We start from the raw sequence: 26357 nt of genomic DNA on the forward strand, positions 1-26357 counted from the left end.
TCCTGATGAGGCCAGGTCTCTTGGATTCTACTGACAGGAATCAGAAACAAAATCTTGTCTCAGGCTTACCATTCACTCTTTGTGCTGGACAATTTCCATATGAGGAGCCTCAGGGGAGTTAACAATGGCAATTCTGACAATTTCTGATGGCTCAAGAGAGTCAACTACATAGAAGCTGCTGGCATACAAATGAGGGCTGAGTACACTGTGAGTGTGGCGGAAAACAACTGAATTAGATACCCTGCATCCACACTCAGCATGTTACTGTGGTGACTTGCAGAAGAGGATAAATACTTGATTTCCTCGGGAAAAAGAATGGCCCGGAGGAAAAAGCAATTGCTGCTGCTGGAGTGTGAAGTTAAGTAAGCAAAGAGCTTCAAAGAAGGAAAGACAGTTGTGGTCATAGAGATTTGGAAGGTGCCCAAATACATGAGGCCTTCAGGAATAAAAATTTACTGGCCTGCCCCATGACTTTAAGGGCCCCTGAGAACTCCAAGCATGTTTAATTAAATGAACACATATTAGGAAACTCCCCCACAAGATGCCAGGAGCATCAGTAGTTTAATAACCTATTCCAGCTAGTTTACAAGGGAACCAAGAAACTAACCAATAAAGAAACTGTCAGCAGTAAGGTTAAAGCAAATCTGCAACATGTGTGAGAGAGAAATGTGGCAATCTGATGGCATAGGGGCCAAGGAGGGACTCCCCATTCCAGGAAGAGGTGTTATTCTGAGGTGGCAAACTTTCAGTAAAGTTTTGATCCCTCAGATCCTAGACTATGTATCTACAGAGTAAGGTCTGACAACTTAAAGAGGATAAGGAAAGTAAGATATGATGGGTTAGAAATCCTCGTGGCCTGGGGCAACTTGTAACAGGAAAGGATAAGTCCCAACTAAGGGTGCACAGTTGGAAGCAGATAAGGAAACACAGTTGTATCAATGCTGATATAGAACGCAAAGTAATCTCTGATGGTAGTTAGTATTCTAAGACTACAGAAAAGCAGGCCCCCCAACAAAACCACCCCTTTAATCTATATTGTGAAAATGGCCATACTGCCCAAGGTAATTTATAGATTCAACGCCATCCCCATTAAGCTACTAATGACTTTCTTCACAGAATTGGAAAAAACTGCTTTAAAGTTCATATGGAACCAAAAAAGACCCCACATTGCCAAGACAATCCTAAGCCAAAAGAACAAAGCTGGAGGCATCACACTACCTGACTTCAAACTACACTACAAAGCTACAGTAACCAAAAGAGCATGGTTCTGGTACCAAAACAGAGATATAGACCAATGGAACAGAACAGAGCCCTCAGAAATAATACCACACATCTATAACCATCTGATCTTTGACAAACCTGACAAAAACAAGAAATGGGGAAAGGATTCCCTATTTAATAAATGGTGCTGGGAAAATTGGCTAGCCATATGTAAAAAGCTGAAACTGGATCCCTTCCTTACACCTTATACAAAAATTCAAGATGGATTAGAGACTTAAATGTTGGACCTAAAATCATAAAAACCCTAGAAGAAAACCTAGGTAATACCATTCAGGACATAGGCATGGGCAAGGACTTCATGTCTAAAACACCAAAAGCAACGGCAGCAAAAGCCAAAATTGACAAATGGGATCTAATTAAACTAAAGAGCTTCTGCACAGCGAAAGAAACTATCATCAGAGTGAACAGGCAACCTACAGAACGGGAGAAAATTTTTGCAATCTACTCATCTGACAAAGGGCTAATATCCAGAACGTATAAAGAACTCAATCAAATTTACAAGAAACAAACAAACAACCCCATCAAAAAGTGGGCAAAGGATATGAACAGACACTGCTCAAAAAAAGACATTCATACATCATCACTCGCCATCAGAGAAATGCAAATCAAAACCACAATGAGATACCATCTCACACCAGTTAGAATGGCAATCATTAAAAAATCAGGAAACAACAGGTGCTGGAGAGGATGTGGAGAAATAGGAACACTTTTACACTGTTAGTGGGACTGTAAACTAGTTCAACCATTGTGGAAAACAGTGTGGCGATTCCTCAAGGATCTAGAACTAGAAATACCATTCGACCCAACCATCCCATTACTGGGTATATACCCAAAGGATTATAAGTCATGCTGCTATAAAGACGTGTGCTATAAAAACATGCACACGTATGTTTATTATGGCACTATTCATAATAGCAAAGACTTGGAATCAACTCAAATGTCCATCAGTGACAGACTGGATTAAGAAAATGTGGCACATATACCCCATGGAATACTATGCAGCCATAAAAAAGGATAAGTTCGTGTCCTTTGTGGGGACATGGAAGCAGCTGGAAACCATCATTCCCAGCAAACTATCACAAGAACAGAAAACCAAATACCGCATGTTCTCACTCATAGGTGAGAACTGAACAATGAGATCACTTGGACATAGGAAGGGGATCATCACACACCGGGTCCTATTGTGGGGATGTGGGGGTGGGGAGGGATAGCATTATGAGATATACCTAATGCAGATGACGAGTTGATGGGTATATGCAGCACACCAACATGGCACATGTATACATATGTAACAAACCTGCACGTTGTGAACATGTACCCTAGAACTTAAATTTAAAAAAAAAAAAAGTACAAAAATAGAAAAAAAAAAGTATTACGTTGGCCAACTTCTTTGCGGCATTTGGTAGTATGATTAAAGAATGTCCTGTTTTATAGGAATTCTAGTGCCTGAGATCTTGTAGGAGTTGGAGGAGTCATCAAAACATTTCCACTGCCTCCATCCTTCACTAGATAAACATAGATAAACATGAAGATGTTCATTATGGGGTAACTCCTAGGACAAGGACAGAATGTCCTTCAATGATTCTGCTAAATCAGATTTAGTGGAATAGAGTCTGTAGCCCTAATCAGGTGCTCTTTGTTTCTGTCAATGAAGACAGGAAGTACTGAGGCCAAGTTGCTGCTGACCAACAGGAGTGTTCCTGGGATGGTCACTAACACACAATCTCAAGTGCCAGCAGAGATCAGCCAAGTAGACGAGGTAAGTTGAGGCAATAAGTGGCCTGATGCTCTGAGACCCTCAGACCCATAAGCCAGGATCAGCAGACTTGTATTACCAAAAGAACCCTGTGAGTGACATACAAGGACATGACTGACTCGAATCAAGATGGCAGGCTGTCCCCAGCTCCTCAAGCAATTAACTGCCTGAGTAAAAGGAATAAAAAGATAGGTGGCTCTGCCCAATAATGTTAGCACCAATCAAAGCAACTGCAATGCTGACCTCTTTACAGGCAGAACTCCCTTAGGGAGAACCTCAAATAAATTTGGTAAATAAGAATCTTATTCTACAACAAAAGAATGAGGCAACGGGCAGATGTTCATGGGATTCATTGGCCTATAACATATATATCTTACTGCCAGTTCCGACTTAACAAAGTCACCAGATACGCTATATTATAAGCTCACAGGGCAATTTAGCAGGATGCAATATAAACTTTGGCCCAGTAACTGATAACCACCTCTTCCATATTACAAGAATTCAAGAATCTGTAAGTAGAAGTTTCTTTTTTCCACACCTCATTTTTCCAAATAAGTAATTATAGTTTTTTGTTGGTCAATTCATTAATCAGTAAGAGTTTCTTTTTTCCTCACCTCTTTTTCCCAAATAAGCAGTTATTACAGTTTGTTGATCAATTCACTAACGTAAATATGCTAGGTTGTTGGTGGTAATTTTACATTTAGTCCATAGTTGCCAATAAGGAAAATGGATAGAAGAGAAACTAGATGAAGAATGATACCTATCAAGTATACACTCTAACAGGCAGTTTTTAAAGTAGAACCACAATATTGCCTCTGCTTACAATAAATGTAGCTGACTTCAGATGAAGTACATTTCTAACTGTACATGTGATACTTAAATCATCTTTTATAAAAGCACATTCATAATTGCATAGATAGGAAACAAGAGATGGAATAGACAGGTAGAGCTTTAGAAGGTCTGCCAGGCCCATAGCCCCCTTCTGGAAACCATGGAGATGATATGATCCAGCCCAATCCTGGCAAAGCTAACTAAAGACACATGGGCAACCATCTCAATTGCAGCCTTGCAGCTACACTGCAAAACAGTGAGGAGCTGACTGCACTGGGCTTCTTACACTCACATGAAAATGAGGTCACAAAGGAACTTGAGAGCTCTAGAAAATGCCCTGGCTTACAGTCAAGAAAGTACTTACTATTAACACATGTATGTACACACAAACACACTCTCACCAACTATATATTATGATCCTCACTTTGCAGTTAAGCAAATTAAGGACTAAAGTGAAATCTTATCCTCAAGGTCACACAGTACATCAAGATTCTTCACATTTCCAAAGACCTCCACAGGTATCTTTAAGTCTTTTCTTTTCCTGGTTCTGAAAAATGATTTCCTACCTTAGACTAGTTTCCAAACCTTCTGTTCACTTCTGGAGGCAACGGTTTCTCTGATTAATCTCTAAAGCAATTTCTGTCTTAACTTCCACAGGAAAAGAAACCGATGGTGTTTCTCACCTCATCATCTTTCTACTAGCCCTTTTCTAACCCTATCACAATCAATTCCAGTTATCTCTCACTTATCACTGCACTCTGAAAAAAAATGGCTGAGGGAGTCAAGGATACATGGTAGATGTATGTCATACCCACAAGATGATGGCTTTTGTTTTTTATTATCTACGTTGATGAAATAGTATTTTCCACTGCTACAGAACAGAATTGTGATTATAATTCACAAATTATGTGGCCAACTGAGCTAATGTATAACATTACCAAAATGCTTTTCTTTGAAATGTTCACCCTGAGCATTATCTTAGAAAACTAAATTTATCAACTATATCTACATAGTCAACTGACAAAATGTGCCCCAAAGTCAGACCCACTGAGAAAATTTTCCACTTAATACATTGGCAAAAAGCATTTGATATCAAAGCTTCCTTTTGCTTTACACAGGTAACATTTTTAGTTATTTTAGCCTCTATGCACCATAAATGCATATACTCATTTGCATTAGAATTATTCTAAGGAAATTCTTTGTTTCGTTTTTAAAAGTGATGCAAATAGAATAGTTTTTAAATGTAGCTTATATGTGCAATTTAGTATTTTAAAATTTTTTAATTAGACCACAATTGATAGTAAGCGTGGCTTTTGGTTCACATCAATCTATGCAATAGTATACAAAGTGCGGAAATTTCCAACAAGGCTATTAGATAAACACCCAAATGAAACTGCATACTTGCGTGCCATCTCTGTTTAACAGCAATGCTTTCACATTATCCGTGTGCCCTTTAAGCTTCATTAGTTTTGCACATGTTCTTGGATCCCATACCCTTAACACCTGTGAATTTTAATAGAATATTACACAAACTAAATATATCAGTATCAAATTTAAATAACAGACAACTCTCATCAGGCAAATGATAACCATTAAGTTCTGAGAAGGCAATATTGCTTCTGCCAATGGACACTGTTTAAGCCTCCCAACTTCAGGGAATTGGATCTTTCAAACATCAAAAATGCACAGCCTCTTTAACTTGTCACTATACACACAACAGTTACAGTTTTACCTATTCAAATAAAACTTTTTGTTTAGCACCCACTAGGCAAAACCACTGTCTATATATTTAATAATTACACAGATTAAATTATTTTTGTTTCTTTATTTTCTAATGTTCAAAACACCCTTTAAGCTCCCCCTGATCCAGGCACAGGGGCTCTCACGCCTGTAATCTCAGCACTCTGGAAGGCTGAGGCAGGTGAATTGCTTGCATTAAGGAACTGGAGACCAGCCTGGGCAACATGGCGAGACCCTGTCTCTATCAAAAATATACAAAAATTAGCCAGATGGGGCAAGGTGTGGCCTGATGAGCGTGATGGTGTGTGCCTGGGGTCCCAGCTATTCAGGAGGTTGAGGTGGAAGGATCGCTAAAGCCTCAGAAGTCCAGGATCATGATGCCACTGCACTCCAGCCTGGGTGACAGAGTGAGACCCAGTCTCTAAATAAATAAATATAAAGAAGCTAATCGTAAAATACCTGCTTAAATAATAGGAGACAAGGTATGTGAAAAATAATTTTAAAAAAAGAAAAAAAAGAAGAAATAAGCTCCTCCTTACCTTTTCAGTGGACCCTGATACAATGATTGTTCCCAGTTGATTCATGGCCAGACTATAAATGGAATCTTTGTTTCCACTTAAAGAAGAAGCTATTGAGGATAAATGGAACTAAACGTTAACAAGATCATCAGCCATTTAGTAACTAGTCAGCAAAAACTTCAAGTTTAATTATTCAATTTAGAAAATCTTATCTTTATAAGTACTCTAAGTAAAAGAAATCTACATATAATGGAGATAATTCTAAACAGTATTATTATCAAAATTTACATATTTTCTGGATTTGAATACACACAAATGCTCAATAAATATCTGATAAATTGCAGTGCCACTGAAAAGCTATCCACTTAAATGACATATGTTTAAAGCAAAAAATGTGCCATAAATACGAAAAAAAGTTCAATTTCAGTTTTTTTCAAACACAAATCAAACCAAAAATACTGTTTCATACACCAAGACAAAAAACAAGGTAATACTTGATTCTAAAAAGAAAACAGTACAATGGAACTCTCATACATTACTTATGTGAAGTATGTGGTACAACCTTTCAGGAAGGAATTCAGACAATATATAGCAAAAATTATGTTCATGTTCTCAGTATCACTGAAGTGAAAAAAACTGCATGTGAAACTGTCTATATAGTATGATTCCAATTTTACAAACAAATATATTAAAAAGTTGGAGTAAATAAGTTAATACATGTAGTGTTTAGAAAAATGTCTACTTGTAGCAAGTACTCAATACATGTTAGCCATTATTAGTGTTATTTTTATTATTACGTATTAAAAAAAAAGTGTGATATCCTCTCTAAACAACTCTAAGCAAGATGTATCTATAGCAGAATCTGTATCCACTAAGCCTGGGCCCTGACCTCGTGACAATCTGCTTCTTTTTTTTGCTTTGTTCCCCCCCATTAGTGTCTCTTTGAGGCAGGCCTTACAGCCAGACTTAAAATCTAATGATGTATCATGACAGCCCCTAACAGGGACCAGCTGATGAATCAGAGATAATGTACAGGTGAAAAATCAAGAACAAGGGAAACAGAATGTTGAGACCTTCACATATTTCCTGGGAAACAAGGCAAAACAACAATCAAGAGATTATAAACACCAGTCTCCCAACTTGCCCTTCTTGGCACATACTATGCTATATTAGTAAAAGTGTATTGTCTATGTCAATGTGAACACTCCACAGAGTCATTATAAAATGGATCTATAATGTAGGGATCTAGAGAGTGCAGGCCCATGTCTTCAATGTAGACTTTCCAGGTCAGGCCTCGCCAAAAATGTGCTCCTAATAGTCCCTTCTGAAACTTGGCCTGGAGGACTCTAGTAGGTTGGGCCAAGCATGAAGCTCAATTTCAAATCTAGACTTGTATGAGCCTGACTTGGTAGTCTGAGATCTCTTAGCTGATGAAGTATCCATGCTGTGAACATCTCTGGATTGCCTCTAGAAGCACTCTACCCTTCTGGCTCCTCTGGAATTGGCTCGATTTCTCAGGGCTGCTCTAAAAGGCAGAAAATTGGATAAACTGGCACTGGAAAACTTTTCTTTCTTTCTCTTGGGTACTTTTCATCTTGGCTATTAACTCAAAAGCTGTTAATATATATTAACACTTTAAAAAGTCAGAAAGCCGCCTACTTTGTCAGATAATCACCACCTCCTTCAATAATACCTGCTGAGTGTATGGATTTGGACCAGAGAATGCTGTGGGAGACACAAAGTAGTAAGACAGTCTTCTCTACCCTGTAGCGACTTACATTTTAGCTAGGGAGCTAAGGCATGCAGATGTACAAAAAATAACCAGGTTATACCTGGAGAAGTTACCATTTTCAGACTGCAGTGAGGAACTAGCTCCTTGTTGTTCAATCATACTCTTGGGGGCTAGAACGCTGTAGGTAGAAGCACTCTCAAAATATGAACCACTGTCTTGATGCAAACCTATCAAAAATGTTTTATAAACCATTCTTTATTTATGTTAACTTGGATCACTTTCAAAGAAGTTTCTTTTAAACACCTTACTTGTGACAGTGTTATTTGAGGCAGTCAGTGCTGTTAGAGTATTCACATCCCAAAGGAATATTTGTCTGTCCAATCCAGCGGATGCTACTAGTTCTTTATCCTTGGCATATGCTAAGGCCTTCACGTAATCCTGTAAATAGAACAGACATACTATGATCTTTCTGTAGATCAGTAATCAAATAAGCCACACAAAGTACTGAGATCCCAATATTACAGTAAAGACACTGAGAACTGTATTGTTTTACCTTATGTGTCCTTAATGTTGACATGCAAAATCCCTTATGTGCATTCCATACTTTTACTGTCGTGTCAGAAGAAGCAGATATCACTAGAAGAAGCAAAGAATTAACAAACTCCTTAGTAGTATGACTTACAACTTTGAAAACTTATCTTACAACAATGTAACATTATTTCAAACTAACCTGTTCTCCCTCTCACACACACAAACACACCTAAAAGCTCTTTCTAGAACCTACTGTATACTGCTTCAATTTTTTAAAATCTCAAGACACATGTTCAAAGAAAAAAATATATTTTTAAAACAAGCAGTGCAAACATTTTTAATCTTCCAGTTGAAGGCTCAACTAATGTGATTGAGAAAAATTCCTGTAGCTCAGACTGCAAAACCAAGGCATGGATCTCACCAAAACAAGAACAAAAAGAGGTATTAATAAAGCTAAAAGAAGAATACATGAATCTATATACAGTTCAAATCAAGGCAAAACTACCCTTTGGTGTTCAGAAGACAGAAGAGCAGTTACCTTGGGGCAAGGGTGAATAACTGAAAGGGTGGCAAAGGGTGGCACAAGGAGGCTTCTAGTAATATTCTGTTTCTTGATTTGGGTATTCACTTTCTAAAATTGTGTTGAACTGCAATCTCGAACTGTGTGTACTTTTCTGTATGTATATTTCAATAACAAAGCTTATATAAAAAATGAAAAATATATCAGAAGCCCAATAATAATCCGAAGAAATACTTACATGTTTTCCCATTACAACAGAGTACAATGTCGTTTACCCAATCCGTATGGTGTTCCATAGATGCTATATATGGATCTTGCTGAAATTAAAAGAAAAATCATAAGAGTTTATATGAGAGAATGAAATATATTACAAATGATAGATATGGTTAAATTCTTCAATTAATGTGACACACTGCTCTAGGCATTAAAACTAACACCTGAATTCTGAGTAGAATCTCACCAAATAGGTGATGCCTCCAGATAACAGATGTAAACAGTTTTGTTTCAGGATAGTTTTACTCTTACTGAAAGCTTAGGTTTCCAGGATAAATACTTCCTTTTTTTTTTTTTGCCTTGTGAAAGTGAAGGCAACAAGCTTTGGACTAAGCACTGTGTGTGACATAAAACCCTCTAAAAAGGGTTCACTAGAAAGGACAGGGCTTGCAGGAATCTGCAGGCTGTGGGGATTTGAATGAGTGGTGGTGAAGGTTCAACAGCAGACAGCAGGGGCGGCAATGAGTCTGATGAGTGTGGTAAGGAGCCTGGTCTGAATGCAGAGGGAGATAAATACTTCTGCTTTCAGCTTCCTACTGTTGGGTTCACCTTCTGAATTAAATGTTTTCCTCATGGTACCTATAGTCCTTCAGAGACAAAATGAAACCCAATGGCTGAGAAAGGACAACCCATGTCACCATTTCAATTAGGTAATTCAAGATTCTACTTCTCTTACCTGGCTTAATAATCGGCAGAGGACTTTTAAAGAACAGTATTTAGTTACATCCTACACCTAAAACAGGCAAGTTTGAGACACTTTATGGGCAAACAGAACAGCTCTGTACAAGTCTGTTTGACAAATAATGCTATTCAATCTTGTCATAAAAGGAAGACCAGAAAAAAGATGTTTGGGGCAGGACAGGCAGATTTCCAGATTCTTCAGGTTAGTTCTTATGGGTGTTTTTCTTAATTTGTTTGAAATACTGTGAATTCTCAGAAAGGAGACATCCCAATTCAAATATAAGTACCAAAAAGCACTTCAAAGCCAAACATAGTTTTCTTACTTTTCATGCTTTTGACATTTGGCCACCACTGCTTCCATTGGCTAAAGAATCCAAAGCCTGCCAGACTGAAGTTCTACGCGCATCAAGTAGTGGTTCTTTTTCTGAACTGAGTATCAGATTTGTAAAACTTGCTAAAAAGACACAAACTTTTTAAAAATACAAGGCCTAGCACTAGGGTTTTCAAGTTGGGTTGGGTGCTAATTCTCTGTCACTTACTAGCCACTTAACCATGGGTTCCTCTGAGCCTATTTTCCCACCTATGAAAATGGATCTGGCTGAGCGCAGTGGCTCACACCCACAATCCCAGCACCTTGGGAGACAGAGGCAGGTGGATCACTTGAGTCTAGGAGTTCAAGACCAGCCTGACCAATATGGTGAAACCCTGTTTCTACTAAAATTATAAAGTAGCCAGACGTGGTGGCATGTGCCTGTAGTTCCAGCTACTCGGGAGGCTGAGGCAGGAAAACTGCTTGAACAGAGAAGGCAGAGGTTGCAGTGAGCCAAGATCGTGCCACTGCACTCCAGCCTGGGTGACAGACGAGACTCCGTCTCAAAAAAAAAAAAAAGAAAGAAAGAAAATGGATCCTAATAGATACTTTGAGGGACATTGAAAATTAAACTCACTTTGGATATGAAAATGCAAAGAGCGTGTGGCACATACTTAGAAGATCAATAAAGGCTCTTCTTTTCTTCCCTCTTTCTTCTTTTCTAAGTCATTCACAATATAAGTGTTCTAACAAAATACTAAAAGGGCTCCTTCCCATTTGCCTGGGGATTTATCTTTATATATATTTAAATTCTGTTCCCTGCTTAAGAAAGGGAAACCTTTGAAGGGCAGCAAGTTGTCTTCATAGTTTTAACACCAATTTTATATTACCTTTATTTATTTGGGACAAGGGCTGTTGCCTAAGCTGGAATGCAGTGGTGTGATCGTGGCTCACTGCAGCCTCAACCTCCCATACTCAATCAAGTGATCCTCCCACCTCAGCTTCCTGAGCAGCTGGAACTACAGGTGTGTGCCACCATGCCCAGCTAATTTTTAAATTTTTTTGGCAGAGACGGGGTATTGTCACATTGCCCAGGCTGGTCTTGAACTCCTGGACTCAAGGAATCCTTTCACCTTGGCCTCCCAAATTGTTGGGATTACAGGTGTGAGCCACCGTGCCCAGCCTAACCTTGTATTATCTAATTAGGCCCTGTGGGGTTTGTGAGGACCCTAATTACTTTTAAATGAGGAAAATAAAATATTTTTAAGATTAATTATAAAGGCAAAAGAATATTCAATCTTTTTTTAGTAAGGTTACTAGGAGGTTTTTGGGGAACACATTTAAAGCAGAAAAATTAATTGTTGAAAGTAATCCCCCTACTAGCCAAATCACTTTGTTCCTTTGTGGCAAAGAACTCTTAAGGCAAACTTAGTTTAGGGAGTCCTTGTCTTAGCTAAAACACTTCTGAAACTTTCCTAGGTATGGTTTTTCTTAGAGACTTACAGAATTCTGGTTGCGATGTATTTATAGAGTGTACCTAATAACTCAGTATTCAGAGAGATTAAATCTGAAACTGTGAAAGAGGTGTCGTATTACACAGTGAAAGCCATTTGCACAAAATTTGCTGGGTACAGATTTTAATCCCTGCATTACCTTGTGCTGATTGACACTCCATATTCTTATGATAGAGTCTCGACCGGCTGTGAAAAGTCTATTTAGTGCTGGATCCAGCTGCAGGGCATTGACTCCATTCCGGTTGTACTTCTCTACTTCATCTCGAATAACATAGGAAACCTGACAAATATGTCAACATATGCTTTTTATAAAGTTAGAAGCTATGCAGTAATAAAATATAGTCTACTAGTGGCCAATGTGAAACAGAAAATTCCATGTTTTCCAATATGTACTTTTTCAATCCAATACAAATTTAATTTTAATTTTATTCCTTAAAGACTAAAGGGCTGAAGAGAAGGATGCTATCAATGATAGCCTAGTCCAAGATGAGTAAGTTGCTAAACTACTACAATTGCTTCCTAACTGGACTCCTTTCCCACTCTTTAACACATTTTTCACAAAGCAGCTAGAGTAATTATTTAAAAATGTATCTTAACTCTGCTCAAAAACCTCCAGTTGCTGACTACTAGACTCATGATTGGGTGTAAATCCTTAACATGGTCTCAAGTGCCCTGTTTGTCTTTCCGGCCACTCATCTGTGCTCCAGGTTCTGGTGCACATTGTGCCGCCAGACCATCACACATGCCGGTCCTCTCTGTTTGGAAGCTCTTCCTCCCACCTGTCTGGCTAACTCTTGTTGCAGCCTTCAGGTTTCCATTTAAACAATACTTCCTTTAGAAGGCCTTCCCTGACTTGGCAAGCAAAAGGAGGTTTTGAGCTCCTATCACATACTAATAACCTTTTTCTTCAGGGCATTTTTCTCTACTTTGTTACTGTTGGTGACCTCTGCCTGTTCCTTGTGAAAACAGAGGATCAACTGAAAACAATTACCCCTAAGAAAAAGTCAATAAGCTGGCTGGCAGCCACAAGTAAAACTTTCTTTTTTTTTTTTTTTTTTGAGGCGGAGTCTCGCTCTGTCGCCCAGACTGGAGTGCAGTGGCCGGATCTCAGCTCACTGCAAGCTCTGCCTCCCGGGTTTATGCCATTCTCCCGCCTCAGCCTCCGGAGTAGCTGGGACTACAGGCGCCCGCCACCTCGCCCGGCTAGTTTTTTTTGTATTTTTAGTAGAGACGGGGTTTCACCATGTTAGCCAGGATGGTCTTGATCTCCTGACTTCGTGATCCGCCCGTCTCGGCCTCCCAAAGTGCTGGGATTACAGGCTTGAGCCACCGCGCCCGGCCGTAAAACTTTCTAATGTAATGAAATCACCAGTTAAAAATTAACTCAAGATGGATTAAAGACATAAACGTTAAGACTGAAAATCATAAAAACCCTAGAAGAAAACCTAGGTAATACCATTCAGGACATAGGCACGGGCAAGGACTTCATCACTAAAACACCAAAGTCAATCACAATAAAAACCCAAATTGACAAACGGGATCTAATTAAACTAAAGAGCTTTTGCACAGCAAAAGAAACTACCATCAGAGTGAATAGGCAACCTACAGAATGGGAGAAAACTTTTGCAATCTACCCATCTGACAAAGGGCTAATATCCAGAATCTATAAAGAACTTAAACAAATGTACAAGAAAAAAAAAAAACCATCAAAAAGTGGGCAAAGGATATGAACAGACACTTCTCAAAAGAAGACATTTATGCAGCCAACAGACACATGAAAAAATACTCATCATCACTGGTCATCAGAGAAATGCAAATCAAAACCACAATAAGATACCATCTTATGACAGAGTGGCAATCATTAAAAAGTCAGGAAACAACAGATGCTGGAGAGGATGTGGAGAAATAGGAACGCTTTTACACTGTTGGTGGGATTGTAAAGTAGTTCAACCACTGTGGAAGACAGTGTGGTGATTCCTCAAGGATCTAGAACCAGAAATACCATTTGACTCAGTGATCCCATTACTGGGTATATACCCAAAGGATTATAAATCATTCTACTATAAAGACACATGCACATATATGTTTATTGCAGCACTATTCACAATAGCACTTAGAACCAACCCAAATGTCCATCAATGATAGACTGAATTAAGAAAATGTGGCACATATACACCATGGAACACTATGCAGCCATAAAAAAGGAGGAGTTCATGTCCTTTGCAGGGGCATGGATGAAGCTGGAAACCATCATTCTCAGCAAACTATCACAAGGACAGAAAACCAAACACCACATCTTCTCACTCCTAAGTGGGAGTTGAACAATGAGAACACACGGACACAGGACAGGGAACATCACACACCGGGGCATGTCGGGATGTGGGAAGGGTTGGGGGAGAGATAGCATTAGGAGAAATACCTAATGTAAATGACGAGTTGATGGGTGCAACAAACCAACATAGCACATGTATACCTATGTAACAAATCTGCATGTTGTGCACATGTACCCTAGAACTTAAAGTATAATAATAAAAAAATTATCTAAAGTAACTATAGTGATTCCTTTAGGAACAATTATATCCCTTCTCCACATCTTAAACCAAAAATGAACTTTTCTATGAATTAAAGACTGAAATTTAATAACCATAAAAATAATTTTTGTATTTATTTTTTGAGAGAATCTCGTTCTGTCACCCAGAACTCTCGTTCTGTCACTGGAGTGCAGTGGCCCGATCTTAGCTTACTACATCCTTTACCTCCCAGGTTCAGGCAATGCCTCAGCCTCCTGAGTAGCTGGGATTACAGGCATGTGCCACAGTGCCCAGCTGATTTTTACATTTTTAGTAGAGACAGCGGTTTCACCATGTTGGCCAGGCTGGTCTTCAACTCCTGGCCTCAAGTGGTCCACCTGCCTCAGCCTCCCAAGGTGCTGGGATTACAGGTGTGAGCCACTGCACCTGGCCAGCATAAAAATAATTTTTGAAAGACAGGTGAATAATTACATAGTCCCTTGGCAGAGAAAACTCTTCCAACATGCCAAGAAAGATGGTAATCTTTACGAAGGAAAAGAACAATGGTGATCTGGCCAAATGCAAGTCAAAACCTTTTCTGTGTACAAGAATGTTCACAGCATTGTGCCATTCACAATAATGCCACAAAAGTAAAAACAACCCAAATATCCATCAACTGACAAAACAAACAACCCAAATATCCATCAACTGACAAAACAAAACAAAACTGACAAAACAAAATATATATACACACATATACACATATATATACACATATATATACACAGATATATATACACACACATATATATATACTGTACTGACACATGCTATAACATGGATGAACCTTGAAAATATGCTAAGTGAAAGAAGCCACATATTTTAAAACAGGCCACATATTTTATAACTCTATATATAATGTCTAGGATAGACAAATCCACAGAGAAAGTAGATTAGTAATTGCCAGGGGATTGAAGGAGGAAAAACTAAAAAATGGGGAGTGATTGCTAATGAACGTAGAGTAATTAAACATTCTGGAGTTAAGTGACCAATAAACAAGTTTCTGAATATACAAAAAAAGTCACTGAACTGTACATTTTGAAAGGGTGCACTTTATGGTATGTGAATTTTATCACAATGTTATTTTCTTAAACCTTCTGCATGTCAAAAAGTAACATGAGCAAGACTAAGAGAATAATGAAATAAATATGAAAGAAAGTTTACTCTTAACAAGATTCCTTATAAAATAAGAAAAAGTCAAATTTTCTAACAGAAACAGGAACAAAGTTACAAAAAGGAACTTTCAAAAAAAGAAATGGCCAAAAACCACATAAATAATCAGACATAATTAACATGAGATTATTTTACCTATAATACGGAAAATTTTAAAAATAACTGCCATTTTTGTTTCCCCTGAGGATAAATACACACTTTCTGAGAAAAGTTTTAAACTCTTTGAAATGTTCTTTAAAATTCAATTTCCAGAAATTTGTCCTTTAAAAAGGGCCAGGGCTGTAGACACAAATCGCTACAAGGATGTTGTTTTAACCCAGTCTTTTGGATGCAATTAACTGTAATTGAGATCTACTCAAATCAGCTTTGTTTGTTTGTATTTTAAAGGAGACTTCAACACAAGGATACAAGATATCTTAACAGAGCTCCCAAGTAGCTGAGATTATAGGCACCTGCTACAGCGTCCAGCTAATTTTTGTGTTTTCTGTAGAGACAGGGTTTCGCCATCTTGGCCAGGCTGGTCTTGACCTCCTGACCTTGTGATCCACCCACATTGGCCTCCCAAAGTGCTGGGATTACAAGTGTGAGCTACCACGCCCAGCCACATTCATACTTTTTGGTGTATCTTCTCCATTAGAATAATAGCTCCAAGAAGGCAAGAGACTTGTCTGCCTTGTTTCTTCCACCACTGTGCCCCCATTATAGTGTCTGGCATATAAAAGACATCAGTATCATTGCATGAATTGGCTTTCCAAAGCCACTAGGCACCAAGCTAGTTTCAATGTCAACTTCAGTCTCTCTCAATCTCTCTTTCTCTGGGGTCCCAGGGCTGCTTACCTAGCTCACATTTCCTTTAACTGAGACTACAGCATATCTAAATCTTAATATCCAGACTTCTGGGAGATTATCAGACTGATTAAGGCAAGAGTGAAAGGAGAACCTGAATGTCAGAATTCTCATTCTAGGTGGAAAGTAATTACTGTCAAAACCAGTCTGGGCCAACCTCTTCAGTGGTATTTCCTAAAGATGTGTGCTTTAAAATGTAAAAGAATTAGAAGTATCCTAGTTGGATAAATTCTAGCACGCACAACTGTAAAACACAATACTATTCAATCACTTAAAATGTTGATGTAGGCCAGCTGTGGTGGCTCATGCCTGTAATCTCTGTGCTTTAGGAGGCTGAAGTGGGAGGACTGCTTGAGCCCAGGAGCTTGAGGTTGCAGTGAGCTATGATGGCACCATTGTACTAAAGCCTGGGCAACAGTATGAGACCCCTGTCTCTAAAGAATAAGAAAGAGTTGATGGAGGTCTAGACTAATAAACATGGGAGGAAAGCCATGATATATTTTTAGTGAAATATGTGTGGTCCAACACAGCAATGTACAATAGTCATTATTATAAAAATGTTTCAAAATATTAAATATTTCAGAATACACAAGTTTTGAAGACTATACATACATAAAAATAATCAGGGGCCAGGTGCAGTGGCTCACGCCTGTAATCCCAGCTTTGGGAGGCCAAGGCGTGCAGATCACAAAGTCAGAAGATTGAGACCATTCTGGCCAACATGGTGAAACCCTGTCTCTACTAAAAATACAAAAATTAGATGGGTGTGGTGGTACGCACCTGTAGTCTCAGCTACTCAGGAGGCTGAGGCAGAAGAATTGCTTGAACCCAGGAGGCAGAGGTTGCAGTGAGCTGAGATGGTGCCACTGCACTCCAGCCTGAAGACAGAGACAATGTCTCAAAAAATAAGTAAATAAATAAAATAACCAGCAGTTATTTCTGAATGATGGGATTACGGTGATTTTCCACTCATTCATGTCTCTTTTATGAGGTCTGAATGTTTTACAAATAACATATATTACTTAGTTTTTAAAATTTGATCATTTGTTATCCAAGTAATTCTTGCCTGTATTTAGAAAATCAAATAGTAATGACTGTAATGAAAAACAGTCTCTCTACTGTCTGGATAAGACTCCCACAGCTAGTCTTCATCCCTAAAGGTAACTAATTGCAACTCAGTTGTTGCTACTGGATAGTTAACTGCATTTCTCTAAATATTGTGCTTATCTTATAACTTTTTGGCTCATCCATTTTAGACATTATCAATTTACTCATGCTACTGTAGATTAGGATGTAGCTCTGGAACTACCCTCAATATCTCCTCCCTCTACTCTTCTAATACAGATATATCCCTATTTTTAATGGAACAATCAGTGCTATATTGTTGTGACTGAAAGGCTATCTACTAAGTACTATATTATGAATACATTTCCTTCCTCAAAGACCTTTTTGTTTTCCCTAGAGTTTTAATCTTTCCTTCCTCAATGGTTTTCTTCACTTTAATTTTCTTTAATTGTTGTGCCACAGAACTCACCCCCACCCCTTTATTTTCTCAGAAGGCTTCCCCCTCCAAACCTTCCTTCTTCTCACTACAATCTAGGCTGACTGCCCTCTAGATCTGCTGGCACAGCTGTCACCTTTGGTGTTTTCCTTTACTGCTTTTCTGGGTTACAGCCATTGTTTCTTGAATTCTAATGCCTCCTTCTTTCTTTGTTCACTCCACAGTTTTGCTGAAGTACATCCCCAATACCTTAAGAAAGTAATATAAGAAAAGGCACACGGGTGGCAACTTAGTCCCTGTGTGCCTGAAAAGGTCTTTCCTCCACATTTACACTTGATTTAGCAATTCTCTCAGCTCTTGAAAGCATTGCTGTAAGTTCCTCTAGCATCCAGTGTTGCCACTGATTTCAATGCCATTCTGTTTCATACAGCTTTAAAGGGATCCTATTTTCATTCTTTCCTCCACTCCCTCATCATCTCCTTCCCTAACCTTTAAGATCTTTTCTTTTTCCTCGGTGTTGTGACATTTCCTTGTTTGTTTTTTCTATCATGAGTTTTGTTGTGCATTTAGAAAGCCCTTTCAATCTAGAAATTTGTGGCACTTAAGCTCTGGGAAATTTTCTTGTATCCATTATTAATAATCATCTCTGTTTTGCTTTTTCTTGAACTCAAATGAGTCAGATACTGGAACTTTCAAACTGATCCCTCATCTTATGCATTCTGTATTATCTATCTTTGTCTTTTCATTTATTTTTGTAACACTTCCTTTACTATTTTATAACTCTGGAGGTTTTTTCAAAGCAAATTATAGTATGGTGGAAAAAAATCAAAGCAATATCTTCAATAAGGAAATGGCTAAATTATGGTACATCCATTCTGTGTGGTCATCAAAGAATGAAAACTATATACACTGATATGTTTCAAGACATGTCACCTTAAAAACTTGTTACCGCATCCATTAAAGTACAGAGAAAAAATTTAAAATGTCTGGCTATAGAAAAATAGAAGAAAATGGATTTAATTCTTTCAACGAATATTGACTAGGCACCCACTTGTTGCCAGGCACTATTCTAAATGCTGAGGATGTGGTAGTCAGCACGAAAGTCCTCTTGGTATTTAGCTGGGGAAAGAGCGTAACTAGAAGTGACAGCAAGTTAAGTGAAGTATTTTTTTTTCCCCAAGATACAGGCCAGCTTTTTCAGGCAGAAGAGATGAGAGTAAAAGAAAGATAAAAGTAGAAGGTACTAGAGACAGAAGCAATAACTGAGTGTACAAAGTCATGGGAGAACTTCATTTAGATAGTCAAGAGTACAAGCTAAGGCAGAGAAGATGAAAATGCATATCCAAATATCTTGATTTGCTTTAAAAAGTGGGAGCAGGGTATTATATGAGTTTTGCAAAGGAATGGGAAGTCTGGCCTTCGGTAGAAAATGCGCATTTTGAAAGAGTCAATCAAAGGGACTCTAACAGGGAGAAAAATAACAGAATAGTTCCCAGCGCAAGTATCCAGTTAAGTTACAGTGGAACATTTGCAGCTGGCTCAGTAAGCATTGTTTAATTTCTCCAACCATTATCTGGGACCACAAACAAACAAACAAAAAATAGTGAGGATAATCCACTGTACTTCATGTGATCTGTTTCTGCCTTTCACACTTAAATAATCCTAGAGTCATTGGTAGTGTGCCAGAGGGGAGACACAATCAAGAGATAAACATCTTTCCTTGTTCATCATTTTATTTGAAAGTAATCACACTGATTTTCTATTACCGACGTAACAAATTACCACAAATTTAGTGGCTTTTAAATAACCCCATTTATTATTTCAATTATGAAGGTCAGAAGTCCAAACGGCTGAAATGAGTCCCCTGCATAAGATCTCACAAGGCCAAAACTGACAAGGGTCAGCAGATCTGTGTTCCTTACTCGAGGCTCTAGAAAGAGTCTGCTTCCAGGCTCATTTAGGTTGCTGGTCAAATTCAGTTTCTTGCGGTTGTAGGCCCTGAGGTCTCTGTTTTGTTTCCCTGCTGACTGTCAGCCAAGGGCCCATCTTTGCTCCTAAAGGCTGCCTGCATTCCTTCTCATGCTTTCCAGTGGTCCTCTCCAGCAACAGAGGGTTGGGTCCTTCTTACAACTCAAATCTCTGTCACCACATCTCCCTGCTTCTGCCTCCAGCTAGAGAAAGGCCTCTGTTTTAAAGGGCTCATATGATTAGAATGATTAGAATGGGCCCACTAGGATAATCCCCTTATTTTCAAGTCTGTAACCTCATTACATTCACAAAATCCCCTTTATCATATGACATAATACATTTGCAAGGGATTAACATGTTACGTGATCATGTAACATAGCATGTAACATAGCATGTTACATGATCATGTAGCATATTTGCAAGGGATTAGAGCATGAACGTTTTGGGGAGAGCTTACTCTGTCTACCAGAGTAACTAAACCTTTCTAGCTTCTCCCCAAACACTACGAAGCAGTGAAGAAAGGCCTAACAGGAGGAAAAATGGAGGCAGAGAAAGCCAATCAATAGACTCAGGTTGTTGGAAAATCGTAACACTAAGGGACTGCCAAGGATGGAAAAGACTTGCTTTGATATCTTGGTTACCAGAGAAAATACTGCATCATGTATCTGAATTCACATATTTGATTATGTTTCTGACAGTCACAAATCCATCCCTCTCCCCTCATATCTCCAGTTTTCTTAGAAGCTGAAGATGGTAGGACATGGACTCATTTAAAATTGTGTTGATAATTAATATGCAGTATGTTTGGACCCATCTCCCCCGATTAAGTAATCATTTTATTTTTGAGATGGAGTTTTGCTCTGTCCCCCAGGCTGGAGTACAGTGGTACGATCTCCGCCAACTGCAACCTCCGCCTCCTGGGTTCAAACGATTCCCCTGCCTCAGCCTCCCGAGTAGCTGGGATTACAGGTAAGCACCACCATGCCAGCTAATTTTTGTATTTTTAATAGAGACGGGATTTCACCATATTGGCCAGGCTGGTCTCGAACTCCTGACCTCAAGTGATCTGTCCACCTTGGCATCCCAAAGTGCTGGGATTACAGGCGTGAGACACCACGCCCGGCCTCCACTGATTATTTAGCAATATTTTAAGTCTCAATGGTTTGTCTTGGCCTACAACTTGACAAGGAGCTCAGGGCTACTATCTCTTGGTCTGAGACAGTCAGGAGACAAAGTATATTTTACTGCAAGTACCCATATATGCTTTTTCCAAAATGAGAAGTTTTCTTTTTGATGTATAAGAGCAAATATTGTGGTAAAAAGTTCAAAAATACAAAGTTGTGTATACTTCAAACTAAAAGACATCCCATGTCCTGTCTTATCTATAATCACACAATCTATTCCCAAAGGGATAATCACTGCTATTACCCTTACAGACTTTTAAAACGCGTATTTCCTTTGTGGAAATGGGAATATGCCATGTTGACCTGCTTTTCTGACTCTCTCTCTCTCTCTCTCTCTCTCTGAGGCCTCCCTGGAAGACGAGCAGATCCCAGCACCATACTTCCTGTAAAGCCTGTAGAACTGTGAGCCAATTATGCCTCTTTTCTTTATAAATGAGCCAGTCTCAGGTATTTCTTTATAGCAATTCAAGAATGGCTTCACACAACACCCTTGCATAAGTAGGGACAGATATATGCATATGCAAATCTGTAGAATATATTTTTAGATAAGGAATTCTGGGCTAAAGGGAATGTTTATTTAAAAATTTGACAAAGCAAGACACAAAACAGTGAATACTATGGCTCCATTTATAGCAAAAAAAATCACGTTAAGTCAGGTACACAAGCAGGAAGAGGTACAGAACAGTGGTTCTCAACCAGCAGCAATTTTGCCCTCGAGGGGACATTTGAAAACGTCTGGAGACATTTTTAGTTGTCACAACTGGGGAGATGCTACCACATTTAGTTGGCAGAAGCCAGGGATGATGCTAAAGAACCCTGTGATGCATAGGACAGCTCCCTCCCTCAGACACAGCCAAGAATTATCCAGACGAAAATTTCAAGAATGCTCAGGTTGATAAACTCTGGTCTAGGATTAAAACATGACATTGCCCACAGTAGCTTTCTCGGAAGCATGGAGGGCAACTCTAATCTATACTTTTGTTTGCTGGGCTTTTTACAACGAACACGCATTCGTTTAAATAACATCTCATAGACAATGATGGTTCAGATGAAATCAATCCCTGTGGCTTCTCAGGCTGCTTCTATACCTTGGGGACAAATTCTGAAAGCTCCCTGAATCTTCTCTTCAGCAGGTTAATCTTAGCTCTTTCAAAAGTTCTTCATAGGAAATAATGTCAAGTCAGTTCACCAATCTGACTGCTACCTATGAAGAGCACGGTCCTAAGTGCTGAACAGCAAACTCTAATTTTTTATTCTGACCAGTGAAAAGTGGAATTATCCATCACCTGTCTCATTCTACATGCACTGGCTCACATTCAGCCTATTAAAACATTGGTTTTCCAAACCTGCTGCAGTTAATTTACATTTTCTCCATCCCATACTAGTACAATTGCCTTGTAAGTCTTTTAAAAATATACATACTTTATTGCATGCATTTTGGGAGTGGGTAGGCCTGGGAAGGAAGCAAGCAGGGAACACACTGACGTTTAAGTCTTAATGCAATAAACTGAAAGGCCTGATTAACTACCCTTACTCCCCTGAGAAGTATACCACCATATAGTGTTACAGACTTACAACACAATCAGGTTACAATTTTGAGTTATATTTCCGTCCCGAGGAGACATTCTCACTACCTGCCTTGGATGCTGGTGATACTTAAATCCTATCACTAATGCACTGACAAACTCACCTAATAGAGTGAGTTTAGACTCATTAATTTCACTCATTTCAACAAACATACAGTGAGTGCTTACGACACTGTGCTGATCAATGAGATCAATAAAACCAAGATGTGAACTACTCAGAAGAGTTTATAGCCTACCACTTTCTGCTGGGATTACCTTACTGAAGGACCCCTTTATCAAACTACCTTCATCTGACACTTGATTTCAACCTGCAGTACTCCATATAATGCTGTGTTTTATAAAGAAAGCCTAGGTGTAAATTATTCCTACAACCTTTCAATCCCTTTTCCCCTCTGGGGGCCACTCTAAGTGCTAGGTAAATGTTTAAAGAATAAATGCACCAAACTGCCACTACCACATACAATACACCTGCAGGCAAACACCTGTAAGAGGGCTTTTATTCCCTGCATCACGGAAAATATTAAATGGCAATAACTTTTTATTATTATTATTATACTTTAAGTTCTAGGATATATGTGCACAACGTGCAGGTTTGTTACATAGGTATACATGTGCTATGCTGTTTGCTGCACCCATCAACTCGTCATTTACATTAGGTATTTCTCCTAATGCTATCCCTCCCCCAGCCCCCCAGCCCCCGACAGGCCACGGTGTGTGATGTTCCCTGAAGTGGCAATAACTCTTAAGCGTAACCCCAAACAAAAGTGAATTCACAGAGGCATAAGGCACAAGACACACACGTTAAGATTAGACAACTCTTTACCACACGGACAATAAATTATACAAACAATAAAGAAAGGTTCAGCGATTCACACTGAAGGTGAAGAAATGGTGAAGACGAACTTAAATTCCCAATTAAAATTATAATTTCCCCACGCACATTCTCATGTCACTTCCACCTACCCAGGGTACAGCTCCAACATAAGAGAAGACTAGGGGCTCCCAAGTGCGGAATCCTCAGCAGAAACCCCGCAGGGCCTTTGGCTCCGCCGCCTTGCCACGCCCCCGCACAGGCCGCTCACTCCTCCAACGCCCACCCTCCCGGGAAACCCCTGGAGGCCTCCGCTCCGACGCAGCCAGGGCAGAGCGCTTCGAAGAAAGGCAGGGGAAGAGGGAGGCAAGTGGGCGGGGAACTAGCCTATCCCGACCCCGCAAGTCCATTCCTACAGAAAAGCGGCGACCAGCAATCCCTGGCTCAGAACGCCGCCCGCGAGGGTCCCCGGCCTGGGCCCCAGGGGCCAAGCAGGCCGACCGCCGGCCCCTTCCTCAAGCCGTTAGCGCCGCGGCCCCACCCCTCAAGGCCGGCCGCGCCCCGCCCTGTTCGCCCCATGCCGCTACCCCAGCCGGCCGTGGCCCCGGGCACCTTCTAGCTGGAGTGGGCCTGGAGCTGCCAGCCGCGTCCGGAAGGCCGAGGAACCGGGCTTCCATACCTGCACTTTCCTCCGCCCTGCTGTGTTCTGCCGGTGATGGGCCGCCATCTTGCATGTTGACACTCCGACGTCACTTCCGGAGGTGGCTCAGACCGGGCGGATGTTCCGCCCCTTTCCTTTTGGCCAAGGGTTAGTGGCGGGGCTGAAGGTAGACAGGGTGTGTGTTTCCTAGGTGGTGGTCATTGCTGTATGGCCGGTAGCCGTGTGGTGAGGTAGATGCACCTAAAAAAAGTTATTGTGCAAGTATAATGCTGATGGGGAGAGAGCCACTTTTCAGGGCTGAGTGAGCAATCCAAATCCACTTCTATGTGGCCCTAGACCCTGGCTTGCGCTCTTTTCCAGGCCATCCTGGAGAGGTCCAAGCGAAACGAAAGCGCTGAAAGAATTAACAGTGCAAGACATGGCGCTGGACGATCTCCTAACCCTTCCTAGGCAAGCAGGGGAACCAAGTGATTTACTATTAAGTACCTAAAAATGCAGAGAATTATATCTTGGCCTCAAAGGGGGAAGAATAGAAGTCCTTGCAAAGGAGGTTGCCTCCATCTTCAGCAAGAGCAAATAATCCATTTAAATTAAAAGGATAAAAAGTGGGGCCATGAAAAAGAACGAGATCATGTCCTTTGCAGGGACATGATGGAACTGGAGGCCATTATCCTTAAGCAAACTAACAAAGGAACAGGAAACCAGATACCGCGTGTTCTCGTAAGTAGCCAAATGATGAGAACGCATGGACACAAAGAAGGGGACAACACACACTAGGGCCTTTTGGAGGGTGGAGGGTGGGAGGAGGGTGAGGATCAGGAAAAATAACTAACGGGTACTAGGCTTAATAAACTGGGTGACAAAATAGCCTGTACAACAAACCCCCATGACACAAGTTCACCTATATAACAAACCTACACTTATATCCCTGAACTTAAAAGTTAAAAAAAAAAAAAACACAAGACAAAAAGATGTTACAGGAAGGTGAAAACGGTACATCAGCTAAAATTGTTCCCAGAGACAACTCAGTTCCAAATCCTGAACTGAAAACCCAGTTCTAGTTTAAATCATCTCTTATACTAGGACAGTTAGGTCCTTCTGGGTGAAAGTGTGGTTTTCACTGACACTAATTATAGGAGCTGAGGGTGATCAGGCCCTCTCTAGTGAAAGTGAATCCTATAGAACTACACTGTGGGATATAGCATATGATGTTGTATCTGCTAGTCATCGGTGGCTCTTGAGCACTTGAAATATAGGTGGTTCCAGTTGAGATACGTAATGTAAACTACCCCCAAATTTCAAAGACTAGTTTGAAGAAAAGAATGTAATGTATCTCATTAATAATTTTTTGTATTGATTTCATGTTGAAATGATGTTTGGGGGTATATTAGGCTAAATAGAATTTATTATTAAATTTTGTCATGTGCATATTAGAATATTTAAAATTACATCTGTGGTCACAAATTTCTGTTGCATAGTGCTAGTATATAAGTAATGCTTAGAAAAGTTGTCTTGACAAATACTTGTCCTTAAATTAATAAAGAAATGTGAATTAGAGGAGTAAAAATTGTGATGGCAGAAAGCTTCTTAAGCGAAACTGGCAGTGATAACTTGTAAGTAAATTACTGCATCATTACAGGCTCACTCATTCACTGATTCATGTATTCATTCATTTAACAAAATATTATTTAGTACCTCATATATGCCAGGCACTATATTAGGTGTTGGGGAATCAGTGGTGAGTGCACATAGTCATAGAGCTTAGAGTCCCAGGATGAGACAGGAATTAATACAGAAATAAGTACTCTGAAGAAAGATGATTGTAAGACAGGAAGTATCTTGAGTCAAGAGTTAACTAGGCAAGGAGAGGGAACAGTCTGAGCAAAGATCTTGTAGCAGGAGAGAGCATGGAACATTACAGGAACTGAGGGTCAAGGCTCATAGTACAGAGAAGTGAAAGGAGTATGCAGAGGCCATACCCAGGAGGGTCTTTTAGACCAATGGGAAGCTGTTGAAATATAGTGAGGGAAAAAATGTGGTCTATGTTTTAAAAATTGTTTAAGTGTCCATTGAGCACCTATGATGTGCAAAGTACCATCCAGGTATGTTGCTCTGGACAATATGCCGGTACTTGCCAAAAATTGATTGTTATGTTGTAGACCTGCTTTGGACCTGATGAATATTGAAGTAGTGAAGTTCTTTCAGTGGGCAGAATTTTCACCAGTATGTTTTGATGTTCACTTTGGCTGAAAGGAGAAATGGTCAATTCAGGGTCAGAGGATAATTTTTTGGCCAGTTTGTCAAAGACATGGAAAGAGCAAGATTGGGGAACTAGTGACAGAGAAGACTCCGGAAGGGATATAGTGATGG

The 26357-nt window shown here is 39.7% G+C and overlaps 2 protein-coding genes across 2 annotated transcripts in view; one reads left to right on the plus strand and one right to left on the minus strand.

Annotated features, from left to right (window-relative positions):
• WDR48 (WD repeat domain 48) overlaps window positions 1–24087 on the minus strand; it is a 46506-nt gene extending 22419 nt beyond the window's left edge. The window contains exons 1-7 of the mRNA XM_023231728.2: window positions 24006–24087; window positions 11827–11967; window positions 9148–9226; window positions 8412–8494; window positions 8167–8296; window positions 6148–6236; window positions 5270–5371 (exon numbers count right to left, since the gene is read on the minus strand). Of these exons, the coding sequence (XP_023087496.1) occupies window positions 5270–5371; window positions 6148–6236; window positions 8167–8296; window positions 8412–8494; window positions 9148–9226; window positions 11827–11967; window positions 24006–24053 (672 nt within the window). The 5' untranslated portion in view covers window positions 24054–24087. The remainder of the gene's footprint in view (window positions 1–5269; window positions 5372–6147; window positions 6237–8166; window positions 8297–8411; window positions 8495–9147; window positions 9227–11826; window positions 11968–24005) is intronic.
• A 47-nt stretch (window positions 24088–24134) lies between these two features.
• SCN11A (sodium voltage-gated channel alpha subunit 11) overlaps window positions 24135–26357 on the plus strand; it is a 226141-nt gene continuing 223918 nt past the window's right edge. Inside the window, exon 1 of the mRNA XM_023231709.2 lies at window positions 24135–24217. The gene's annotated coding sequence lies outside the window, so the exon portion shown is untranslated. The remainder of the gene's footprint in view (window positions 24218–26357) is intronic.

The sequence above is a fragment of the Piliocolobus tephrosceles genome, chromosome 2 (assembly GCF_002776525.5).
Source record: "Piliocolobus tephrosceles isolate RC106 chromosome 2, ASM277652v3, whole genome shotgun sequence".
NCBI classification, from domain to species: Eukaryota; Metazoa; Chordata; class Mammalia; order Primates; family Cercopithecidae; genus Piliocolobus; species Piliocolobus tephrosceles.